General features: G+C 48.4%; 1 protein-coding gene across 1 annotated transcript; it reads left to right on the forward strand.

The window, feature by feature from the left end:
- Positions 1–771: 771 nt before the first annotated feature.
- On the forward strand, positions 772–2,094 carry LOC123401620. Its single transcript, XM_045095459.1, has one exon. It carries the CDS (start codon positions 772–774, stop codon positions 2,092–2,094), a length of 1,323 nt encoding a protein of 440 aa, XP_044951394.1.
- Positions 2,095–12,147: the final 10,053 nt, after the last annotated feature.

Raw genomic sequence — 12,147 nt, forward strand, 5'->3', positions numbered from 1 at the left:
AACAACGATCGTGTTGTAGAAAATAATTTACGCAACTCCTGAAACAATGGCTGAGTTGCAGAAACAACGACCCCGTTGCAGAAATGTTGCAGGCTCAATTGCGGAGCAGCCCCGATGGAGGAGGGCCACGGGGCCGCGGGCAGGCCGACGGGGCCTTGGGCGGGGCGGCGGCGAAGGGCGCGCGGGGCCGTAGGCGAGCAGGGGCGACGGAAGGGCGGTGGGTAGGCCGGCGCGCGGAGGGGCGGCGGGGCCGCAGCAGGACGGCGGAGGAGGAGGCGGCGGGGCCGCAGCAGGCCGACGACGAAGGGGTGGCGAGCCACAGCAGGCCGATGGCATGAGGTTGTCGGGGCTGAGACCGAGGCGGAGGCACGGACTAAGCAGTTTTCTGAAACAACTTCCGAGTTTCGGTAATCGTTTCGCGCGAGCATAGTCGGTTAGATGGAATAAGATTCGACGAACGAGGAAGCGGTGGACAGTTTGTTTGGATCCGTCGGTGAAAGGTAAGACTTTTTCAAATAGATAGTACCAATTATTTAAAATAGTGTATCACCCACGTCACGCTGGGTACTCTTCACAAATCTCGAGAAAAACGAGTTGTACCACGCCAGGATAGCTCATGGAAAAGATCGAATCAAAGGGGAAGGACCAAATCTCTAGAAAAGGTCTATATAGTTCCAACCTTATCTTACTCCAATCAGCAGTTGGAAATCGCACGTCGATCGACCTTTCGCAAGTACACCGCGCGCCGGCCCTAGCTAGTGCGGTGGATCGATGGCGACGCTGCCGGAGGACGTGGTGGTGGAGATCCTGGTGCGCGTGACGGACCCGGCAGCCCTCTTCCGCTGCGCCGCGACGTGCAAGCGATGCCGCCTCCTCATCGCCGAGCCGTCTTTCCAGCGCCGTCGCTGGCCGGAGGGCGCGAGCCGCGCGTCCTCCCTGCTCGGCTTCTTCGCCGTGCAACAGCCCCGTGAAGAACCAACAGAAGGGAGCTCTACGTCTACGCCCATGCCGGCCTTCACACCGGCGCCATCCTCCCCCCTCGGAGAGCGCCACCGCGTCCTCACCATCCCTGATCAGCCTCGAGGCAACGAGGCAGTGGTGCTCGCCTCGCGCCGTGGCCTCGTTGTTGTGCGCGTCAACGGCCCCATCACCAATTCCGACAGAACCATGATCATCGCAGTGTGCGATCCGATCGCCGGCACACGCCGCCTGCTGCCCCCGTTGAAATGCAACAACAGCAGACCTTTCCGAATACAGGGATGCGCCATTGTAACCGGTGCGGATTGCTGGCCGGCCCAACGGCGAGGGGCGGCGCCGTCGGTCTACTCGCCCTTCAAAGTGTTGATCGTCAGCTTTGACGGACGGTGCAATTTCCACGTGTTCAAGTCCAATGGGTCGCGCTGGACAATGTGGAAAAACTGGTTCAGACCCGTGGCGTATGCCGAACGTGTGCTGCCCCAGCAGGGCAACATTGTAGTGTGCCGAGGCATGGCACACTGGCTCTTCGAGTACCAGTCAAACTTGTACACGCTCAATGCGTGTGTTAAGACCACGCGGATGTCCTTAACAAAGCTCCCAGCCATGACGAACCACCTCGGCTTCATGCTTTCCAGCGCACTGCTTAATGTCACCAGCGACGGAAGGCTATCGCTGCTTGGTTTGTACAAGGACTGCGCCTCGCTGGAGATCTGGACACACGAAGGTGACAACAGGAGCGAAGATGGCATGGCAGACTGCTGGCACCATACCAAGATGATTGAGCTAAAACAACCCAATCAGAGTACGGTCGACCTGGTGCAATGCGTGTGCGTGAGCGAGATCACATGTAAACTGCTTGTCAAGGACGATCAAGATTGCGTGCACATTGTAGATCTCCAAACTGGGGCGATGGAGGCCGTCACCGACTGGTTTTGGGGCATTGTCACGATGGCTGTCCCGTTTGAGATGGATTGGCCGACCTTGTTCACGCCTCGCTTGGCGGGCCGTAGAATCAAGCGGAACAAACTGAGAGGGGCTATACCAAAAATTGCTTACTCTTTATGGGGACCAATAGTTATGACAATTATCGTTGGGTCAATTGCTTATTTGCTATGAGCCTGGATTAGGAAGAGCTACGGAAGTCTTCTGATCTGCGTGTGGCTCGCTGGTAACTGGGTTTATATTAAGAAACATATGGCTAGCTTGCACAAAGAATTGGCTGTAACTCGCTGATAAATGAGTCTGAAAGGTCGACCGCAGTAGAGGCCATAAATCAACAGGAAGCTCACTAGGGACCTGATGATGTGGATGTCTTTACAGAGTCCAAGTAGCCTGTAACGCCTTCCTTTCATTTTCTTCTTTGCCTGTGTGCATCCCTGTATATCTTTATGATAACTTTTTTTTTAAACTGTATCTTTATGATATCTTATAGGTGCAGAGAATGAGTGTAATTGATATATTTACGATATTATTATATTTATTTTTTTACAAATATGGTCAGAGTTTGCAACGTCCTCGTTTTTTTTGCAGCATCTTCTTGCTTTCATTGCTTATGTGAATCGAATGAAGTGACATACAGTATATGTTAGCTAAACACTCCTTTGATAGTAAATCCTCTGAATTCTGGGAAAGCTCCATCCCTGACCCTGAGTACTGAGTTTATTTCTCACCCTATTGCAAATGACTTGTCCATTATTTGATTAATAAAGTCTATTTGCTGTCAAAATATAAAAAAGTGTGTGCTTCCTCGAGGCGTGGTATAAATTTGGAATCTTGGGGCATTCACATGGAGATGTAAGCACAACCTTTATCCAACTAATATGGTTAACAGTCTATCAATAGGATATGTGGCACATGAGTTGTGACAGTCTACCAATGGGATTTTTTTTTCTTTCTTTTGTAAGGACATGCAACTTTGTAATAATTATATGTACACGAATTAACCCATGTAGAGGTCGGGGCCTTTCCTTGCTCGGAAAAACAATTAAATTGTTAACTTGAATATTTTCATTATTCGTAAAAGTTCATCATGCTTATTAACATGTGATACATGAGAAGAATCATTCACTTGTAGCATGTGAGCAGATAGTGCTAGCCATTGTTTTGAATTTCAGTCACAGCTTAATCAATGAATTTCACCTAGTTTCAGTGATTTTGATTTTGATTTGACCCAAAGGACCCAAAATCAATTTATTTGAGATCCAACCAAAAATCTTGATTTTTTTTAAAAAAAATGAAAAGTATTTGAATATGTCTCTACTGCGGAAATCGCTAATAGGAAAGATATGTGGGACCAGAAACATATGTCGAGAATGACTCTCGACAAAGGTAGCCAATAGAAAAGAGCCACGTGTCCCACGTGTCAGTCGCCTGACATGTGGGTCCAGAAACATATAACGAGAGTGACTCTCAGCAAAGATAACCAATAGGAAAGCACCACGTGTCAGCTGCATGACATGTGGGTCCACAGAGTACACCGGGCACAGAGTTTGTCGAGAGTAGCCCTCGGCAACGGTAGCCAATAGGAAAGCGCCACGTGCCCAACGCCTGACGTGTGGGTCCGCATGCTACGCCGAGCGCCGAGTTTACCGAGAGGGGAACTCGGCAAAGCTACCCAATAAAAAAGCGCCACGTGCCCAGCGCCTGACACGTGGATCTGCATGCTACGCCGAGCGCCATGTTTGCTCAAAGGGGAACTCGGCAAAGGTACCCGATAGAAAAGTGCCATGTGTCAGACAACTGACATGTGGGTCTCACGAGCGTCGTGCTTTGGCTCTCGGCGAAGAGCCTGACACCCGCGTATCCGAAAATTTCAGTAGTGCACACATGTAATATTTATAATTTAAAATTCTTGTGTGGCGTGTAAGAGAAACTGCCCACACGTCTACGTATGGGCAAAACAGTTAACGCCCACATGTCTGGCATCCTGCCTCGCGACCCGCACATCCGGTCTGCCACCTCGCGGTCCCGCGTGACAGTTCCACTCAGTTGACATGTAACACTAAAAAGACATGGCAGCTGACATGCATGCGGGCACGGCCAGTTTCACTCAATTACCATGTAACACTGGAAGACATGGCAACTGAGAGGCATGCGGACACAATCAGTTTCACTGAGTTGTCATGTAACACTGGAAAGACATGATAACTGACAGGCATGCGGACGTGTGTGCGCGGTGTCAGTTCCACCACACGTCGGGTTGGCAGCCGCATGTGGGCGCGCACGAAATAGGCGTGTGGGCGAACTCATTAACACCCACACACACCAACCCCTTCCTACGTGGCATAAGAAACTGCCAAAAAATATCAAGATTAGTACAAAGCCAAAACGGACGTAGATCCATGCGTGTGGACGGTTGCAAACGCTCACACGCGTGTGCGTTATCAAAAAGAAGAAAAAGGCCTCGAGAAAAAGAAAACAGTTGTACCAGGATTAGCCCATGGAAAAGAATACGGGAAGGATCAAATATCTGGAAAAGGCCTCGAGAAAAAGAAAACAGTTGTACCAGGATTCGATCATGGAAAAGAATACGGGAAGGATCAAATATCTGGAAAAGGTCTATATATAATTCCAGTCAAGACCCAGATCAGCGGTTGGAAAGAAACGCAGTAGATCATTCGCAAGAGGTACACCGCGCGCCGGCCCTAGCTAACGAGGAGGATCGATGGAGACGCTGCCGGAGGACGTGGTGGTGGAGATCCTGGTGCGCATTACGGATGAGGCAGCCCTCTTCCGCTGCGCCGCGACGTGCAAGCGAGTCCGCCTCCTCATCGCGGAGCCGTCTTTCCTCCGCCGCCGCTGGCCGGAGGGCGTGAGCCACCCGTCGTCCCTGCTCGGCTTCTTCACCGTTCAACAGCCCCGTGAGGAACCAACAGAAGGAAGCTCTACGTCTACGCCCATGCGCATGCCGCCCTTCGCCTCGGTGCCATGGTGCTCCCTCGGAGAACTCCACCTCTTTCTCAGAGGCCCTTATCCTCCTGGCAGCCACGCAGCGGTGCTCACCTCGCACCGTGGCCTCCTTGTCGTGCTCTTCGTCCCACAAAAGGACCCCTACAGCACTGAGTACGACAAGACCAAGAACCTGGCATTGTACGATCCAATCGCCGGCCAAAGCCGTCCGCTGCCTGAGTTGAAGAGCGATAGACCTTTCCGAATCGAAGGATGCGCACTCCTAACCCGTGCCGATTGTTGCCCGGACAAAGCGCAGGGGGCGGCGTCGTCGTCCTTCTTCAAAGTGCTAATCATCGGCGCCGATCAAGATGAGCCACGGCACAATCTCCATGTGTTCACTTCCACAGGCTCGAGCTCAAGCTGGAGCACGCCCAGGGAGTGCTATGGCTCTTTGGAGGTCGACACGCCTGTCGTGTCTCAGCACAACAGCGCTGTCGTGTGCCAAGGCATTGCACACTGGCTCTTCGAGAACACGTCCAACTTTTACGTGCTCAGCGTGTGTGCTAAGACCACATAGATGTCCTTGACAAGGCTCCCGGTCACACCGGACCAAACTAAGCCACGGCTTGGAGTCACCAATGATGGGACGCCATGCTTTCTTCGCTTGGACGGGAAATGCACCGTGCTGGAGATCTGGACACCCCGGAGTGACAAGAAGAGTGGAGACACCACACCAGTGGAAAATGGGCCTTTGGCTGGGACCCTTTAGTTCCGGCCTGCCCGGCCACGTCGTCCCAAATCGCAATGCCTTCCTCAAGGCTTTAGTCTCGGCCTGTAAGGAGCCTTTAGTCCCGGTTGGTGTCCCAAACCGGGACTAAAGGGCTACGCGGTGTGCAGCCCGCATGTGCGTCACCTTTAGTCCCGGTTTGTTACTCAAACCGGGACTAAAGTCCTCTGCTTATATATAGCACAGCCCCCCTCTCCCCTCTTCCTTGCATTTTTCTTGGATGGAGGATTGTGGGTGTGTGCTAGCTCTCCACTTTTTTTGATGCACTAGAGGTGTTTGTTGAAATGTGTGTTAGAGCGATGCCGCTTCAGTTCACCAAACACAACTACGATATGAGATGCCTGAGCCACGCTTAAACCTCTTCCTCTTTATTTCTACTTATTCTAAAAGGTTAGCAACTATATTTCCTCGTTTAGACCGTGCGGTACTAATTTTTAGGATCGTGATTGTATTTGATATACTGTCGTATAACACATATGAGCCATCCATGGATGTACGGTGATCGACGCACAACCGCTTACAGAGAAGGCGTGCAATCTTTTCGAGATGCAGCCGATGCGAACAAGCATGGTGGTGGCTATATGTTTTGTCCATGTGTTGAATGTCGGAATGAGAAGGATTACACTTTCTCAAGAGTCATTCAGAGCCACCTGCTTCGGTCCGGTTTTATGTCGGGCTATAATGTTTGGACCTCTCAACTTTTTAACATATGCTATGTGGGTGAAATGATGATAGCATGCCAACTTTCAACATTTTCAGAGTTCATTTGTAGTGCTTTTCAATTTCAGGGTCAACTAGCTCAAAAGAAAAAGTAAATGCACGAAGAATACCGAATGAAGTCAGAAATTGTTGAAATTTTGTGATGTGCCTTTGAATGGTGCATTTTGAACACACAAAAAGTATGGAGTTCAAATAAGTTCAAAAAAATGAAATCCTTCGTAAGAGATGAGTTCTCGTTCGAAACCCTGATACTTCGAGAGAGATTGTCCGTTTTGTACACGAAGTGCATCCAGTTTTTGTCGTAGCCCTCTCAACTTTTTAACACATGCTATGTGGGTGAAATGATGATAGCATGCCAACTTTCAACATTTTCAGAGTTCATTTGTAGTGCTTTTCAATTTCAGGGTCAACTAGCTAAAAAAAAGTAAATGCATGAAATATACCAAATGAAGTCAGAAATTGTTGAAATTTTGTGATGTACCTTTGAAGGGTGCATTTTTAACACACAAAAAATATGGAGTTCAAATAAGTTCAAAAAAATAAAATCCCTTCGTAAGAGATGAGTTCTCGTTCAAAACCCTCATACTTCGAGAGAAATTGTCCGTTTTGTACACGAAGTGCATCCAGTTTTTGTCGTAGCCCTCTCAACTTTTTAACACATGCTATGTGGGTGAAATGATGATAGCATGCCAACTTTCAACATTTTCAGAGTTCATTTGTAGTGCTTTTCAATTTCAGGGTCAACTAGCTCAAAAAAAAAGTAAATGCACGAAATATATCAAATGAAGTCAGAAATTATTGAAATTTTGTGATGTGCCTTTGAATGGTGCATTTTGAACACACAAAAAGTATGGAGTTCAAATAAGTTCAAAAAAATGAAATCCCTTTGAAATATATGAGTTCTCGTTCGAAACGCTGATACTTCGAGAGAGATTGTCCGTTTTGTACACGTAGTGCATCCAGTTTTTGTCGTAGCCCTCTCAACTTTTTAACACATGCTATGTGGGTGAAATGATGATAGCATGCCAAATTTCAACATTTTCAGAGTTCATTTGTAGTGCTTTTCAATTTCAGGGTCAACTAGCTCAAAAAAAAAGTAAATGCACGAAATATACCAAATGAAGTCAGAAATTGTTGAAATTTTGGGATGTGCCTTTGAATGGTGCATTTTGAACACACAAAAAGTATGGAGTTCAAATAAGTTCTAAAAAATAAAATCCCTTTGTAAGAGATGAGTTCTCGTTCGAAACCCTGATACTTCGAGAGAGATTGTCCGTTTTGTACACGAAGTGCATCCAGTTTTTGTCGTAGCCCTCTCAACTTTTTAACACATGCTATGTGGGTGAAATGATGATAGCATGCCAACTTTCAACATTTTCAGAGTTCATTTGTAGTGTTTTTCAATTTCAGGGTCAACTAGCTCAAAAAAAAGTAAATGCACGAAACATATCAAATGAAGTCAGAAATTATTGAAATTTTGTGATGTGCCTTTGAATGGTGCATTTTGAATACACAAAAAGTATGGAGTTCAAATAAGTTCAAAAAAATGAAATCCCTTTGAAATATATGAGTTCTCGTTCGAAACGCTGATACTTCGAGAGAGATTGTCCGTTTTGTACACGTAGTGCATCCAGTTTTTGTCGTAGCCCTCTCAACTTTTTAACACATGCTATGTGGGTGAAATGATGATAGCATGCCAAATTTCAACATTTTCAGAGTTCATTTGTAGTGCTTTTCAATTTCAGGGTCAACTAGCTAAAAAAAAGTAAAGCACGAAATATACCAAATGAAGTCAGAAATTGTTGAAATTTTGTGATGTGCCTTTGAATGGTGCATTTTGAACACACAAAAAGTATGGAGTTCAAATAAGTTCAAAAAAATAAAATCCCTTTGTAAGAGATGAGTTCTCGTTCGAAACTCTGATACTTCGAGAGAGATTGTCTATTTTGTACACGAAGTGCATCCAGTTTTTGTCGTAGCCCTCTCAACTTTTTAACACATGCTATGTGGGTGAAATGATGATAGCATGCCAACTTTCAACATTTTCAGAGTTCATTTGTAGTGCTTTTCAATTTCAGGGTCAACTAGCTCAAAAAAAAATAAGTAAATGCACGAAATATACCAAATGAAGTAAGAAATTATTGAAATTTTATGATGTGCCTTTGAATGGTGCATTTTGCATAATCCTTATATCTGATAAGTTGCTTATATACTTATGTCTGATAGCTGAAGCACTAAGGATCTAAGAAATTAACACTGTCATAAAGGCTAAATTGTTCGAATTCAATGCACACATAATGCTGATTTAGCAATGCACATGCATGTTGTTGTAAACATATCCTTCGGACGTTTTGAGTTAAAACCAAAATACCGACTTCCCTAAAATGTGTGATAACAAGAAAATGTACGTAGCTACAGAATATTAGCTAAATAAATGACAATGTTAGAGAAACAAAACACGGATGCTACTGTAATGTCACATTTCCCTGATAAGACATAATCCTTCGAGAGCGTCTGAAGATCATCCAACTCCATAACCTCATCTGTAGCTCGATTTTCTCCTGTAGTAAAGAAAATGAAGAGTAAGAGATTAAAGGGTAAGTGGGTAACTGATTTAACTTAAGAGCAAACTTAACCTGAAAATTCCTTAGAAGTATAAGATACTGCACGGGTATTTTCTGATTTATAATTATGGGACGAGCCTTCCTTCACGCATCCATGGGAATCTTGTCCTTTGCCTCCTGACGACTGAGTAGTGCCATCAGTGCTCATTTTGTGAAGAATATGCACTTTCACTACGAATCTTCTCTGCTTAACATTTGTCATTGGTTGGAAGAGGCGGATATCACCTGCTCTAACATGATTGTCACGGGCAATGTTTCCCAAATAGAGGTTGCACCGACCTGCAGCACACACGCCGGATAGCCTGATGCGGAATGTGCATTTCGAGTCCTTGTTCTTCCCAGGCAGCTGGAGTATGACAATTGTATATTCACGTGGAAAGTGCTCGAGTGCATAATCCTTCTGTATTACCTAATTGACAAAAGGAAGAATATGCGATTGTGATACTGTTAAGCTTGTTGTCGTGGGTATAAGTCTGACAGTAGATGTATGGGGTACGAAAGGATGGGCAGAGCCTTAGCTACGGCGAGGTTGTATGAATTCAGGCCCCTCTACGGTGGAGGTAAAAGCCCTACGTCTCAGTGCTCTTGGAGCTTGATGTCGAGTGGAATATGGATTACAATGAATTGCCAACCCCTGCACCAGTGGGGAAGGGCGACTTATATAGAGTGCGCTGCCCTTCACAACGGTTCAGTGCGCAGGGGTATAGTAGTGGCGATTAAATGTCTACGTTACAGGTAACGTATGCCTTAAATGCTAATAAAGGTACATGAAAGCGTATGACCGTTGCCCTCCAGGGGGGGTTACGATGTACAGAGTGGAATCCAGTTGGTACGTTTGGTACGCTCCGAATGCTCATTTCCGACTGGATGATGGAGGAATCGTCACCGACTGGATGAAGGGAAGTCCTTAATTCAGTCGAAACTGACTAAGGGCCTTGTCCCTTATGAAGGGTAGTCTTTGGGTAGGACCTATAGGGCAGGCCTGTGACCCTACCCTAGGACTATAACCCCACCATTAGTTCCCGAATGGATCGGGGTTGGAACGACGAAGCGACGCTTGGAGTACGGATCCGACTGGTATGGATGCGACTTTGGCATTGCTTGCCTCGATCCATTTTATCCTCTTGACCAGTGATCCGAGTGGATATATCTGTGAAACGAACCGTCAGAAACCGAGTGTTTCCGTGGAATCTTTTGACGTGACCGGTCAACTAACAGCAGCGGATTTTCTGGGATCCTCAAATTTCGGTTGCCGCGCGCTCAGCGGGGATGACGACATCGTCATCGAGTAGTATCTGCCGCCTCAATTTCCGCGCCTTCATCTCCTCCACTAATATCGCAGCAACCGGTCGGGGGATAAGATTTCGGGGCCACCTGCTAGTGACCCAGTCGAAACCTTATTTAAACCTCCCCAGTGAGGGTTTCTCGTTGCACTCGCCTGATAACTCGCACTCGCCCCACTTCTCCCGTGACTTCCTGCGCATCCCAAGCTCCTTCCTTCTCCTCCTCCTCCGCGGATCTGCAGCCTCCACCATGATGAAGGGGCAGACGAGCAAGCTTGAGGCGCGGAAGAAGAAGAAGGCGGCGGCTCCTGCTCAGCGGCGGCAGCGAGCACTGCCGGCGGGTTGGATCCAGGGGGATTTCCTCCCCTCCACGGTGATGGCGGCGGACATGCTGGAGCTGGTGGAGCAAGGCCTGATCGAGAACAAGTCGTGGAGACTGTCGGCGGAGGGCGAGACGGAGCCGGCGCCTCGGGGGGATGAGCGCGTTCTGTTGCTCAGTCACGTGTACCGATGCTTCTCTCTGCCTCCTCATCCCTTCTTCAGAGGTATAATGAACCACTTCGGGGCGCAACTCCACCATTTTCCTCCCAACGCAATAGCTCATCTCTCTGCCTTCGTCGTGCTTTGTGAATGTTTTATCGGTTGCCCTCCTCATTGGGGGCTCTTTAAGCACATCTTCTCCGCTAGATCCCAAACCATCGAAAGACTTTGCCAGTCGGATGACAAAACTCATCTGCTCCAGCTCTGCGGAGGCTTAGGCTTCCAAAAGAAAAACAAAAGTAGCTATCCCGCTCTTTAGTTGTCTGAATCCGTAAGGAACTGGCAGTCGACTTGGTTCTATTGTCAGGACGTCGCTTGTCCGAATGTTGCAACGGGACTGCACCCTTTTAGCTTAGACCGACCGGCTCCGCCTAGGCAGCTTGCGCTCACGAAGATGGAAAAGATCCAGATTCAGCCTCTGGTCGACGCGCTGGTAGATGTCGTCCGCAAGGGAGTCACCGGCATAGATTTGCTGGAGGTTTTTCTGGGTCGGCGTATCCAGCCTTTGCAAGCTCGACACCACACCATGTGGCACTACACGGGCCCTGAGGACTCCACTCGGACTCACCCCGAGTGCGTGACCGGGGAGGTTGTGACGGCATGGGTCCGCGCCAGCACAGGCGCCTGCGATAACCCCAGAGGAGCCCGGCGAGTGAAGCCCTTCCGCGCGGACAACCCTCCTCCGAATGAGGTGATAATACCTTGCCGAGTGCTTACAATTCCCTTAGATTTGCCACTTTTTCTTGCATCACTGTCTGACGTCTGATGTTGTCGACTGTATCTTGTGCAGGCGTGGACCAACTGGTATTCCCCCGTCTCGAACGGGAATCCGGTTGAGGAAGAGGAAGGTAGCCAAGAAGGCAGCATGGAGAGCGCCGAGTATGTCTCAGACAGCGGGGAGACGGAGGAGGAGTCTGAAGAAGAGGAGGGGGAAGGTGAGGAGTAGAGCTCGCCACCCCCACCACCAGAACCTCGAACTAAGCGCCATCACGAACCCGTGACTTCGTCGGCTCCTCCAGCGGCCCCGAGTGCCCCGTCAGCTCCCGTGACTCCGTCGGCTCCTCCAGCGGCCCCGAGTGCCCCGTCAGCTCCTCCCGTGGTTCCGAGCGCCTTGCCAGCTACTCCCGTGGCTCCGAGTGCTCGGAGCATAAAGAGGACCAGGGACGCTGCTGCTGAACCTGCGGGCCAACCTTCCAAGGTGGCCAAACCGAGTGGATCCAAACCTCGGAAGGCTTTGCCGCGGATGAGGATCGTCGTTCCCGTTGCTTCAACGTGAGTGTTATGTTCTCTTATCTTCTCTCAGTATTTGATTGAACTCATGTTT

This window comes from Hordeum vulgare, chromosome 1H (assembly GCF_904849725.1).
Source record: "Hordeum vulgare subsp. vulgare chromosome 1H, MorexV3_pseudomolecules_assembly, whole genome shotgun sequence".
Lineage (NCBI taxonomy): Eukaryota > Viridiplantae > Streptophyta > Magnoliopsida > Poales > Poaceae > Hordeum > Hordeum vulgare.

What these genes read in the sequence shown, in the direction of transcription:
- LOC123401620 (XM_045095459.1), top strand. Translation starts at nt 772, where the DNA reads ATGGCGACGCTGCCGGAGGACGTGGTGGTGGAGATCCTGGTGCGCGTG.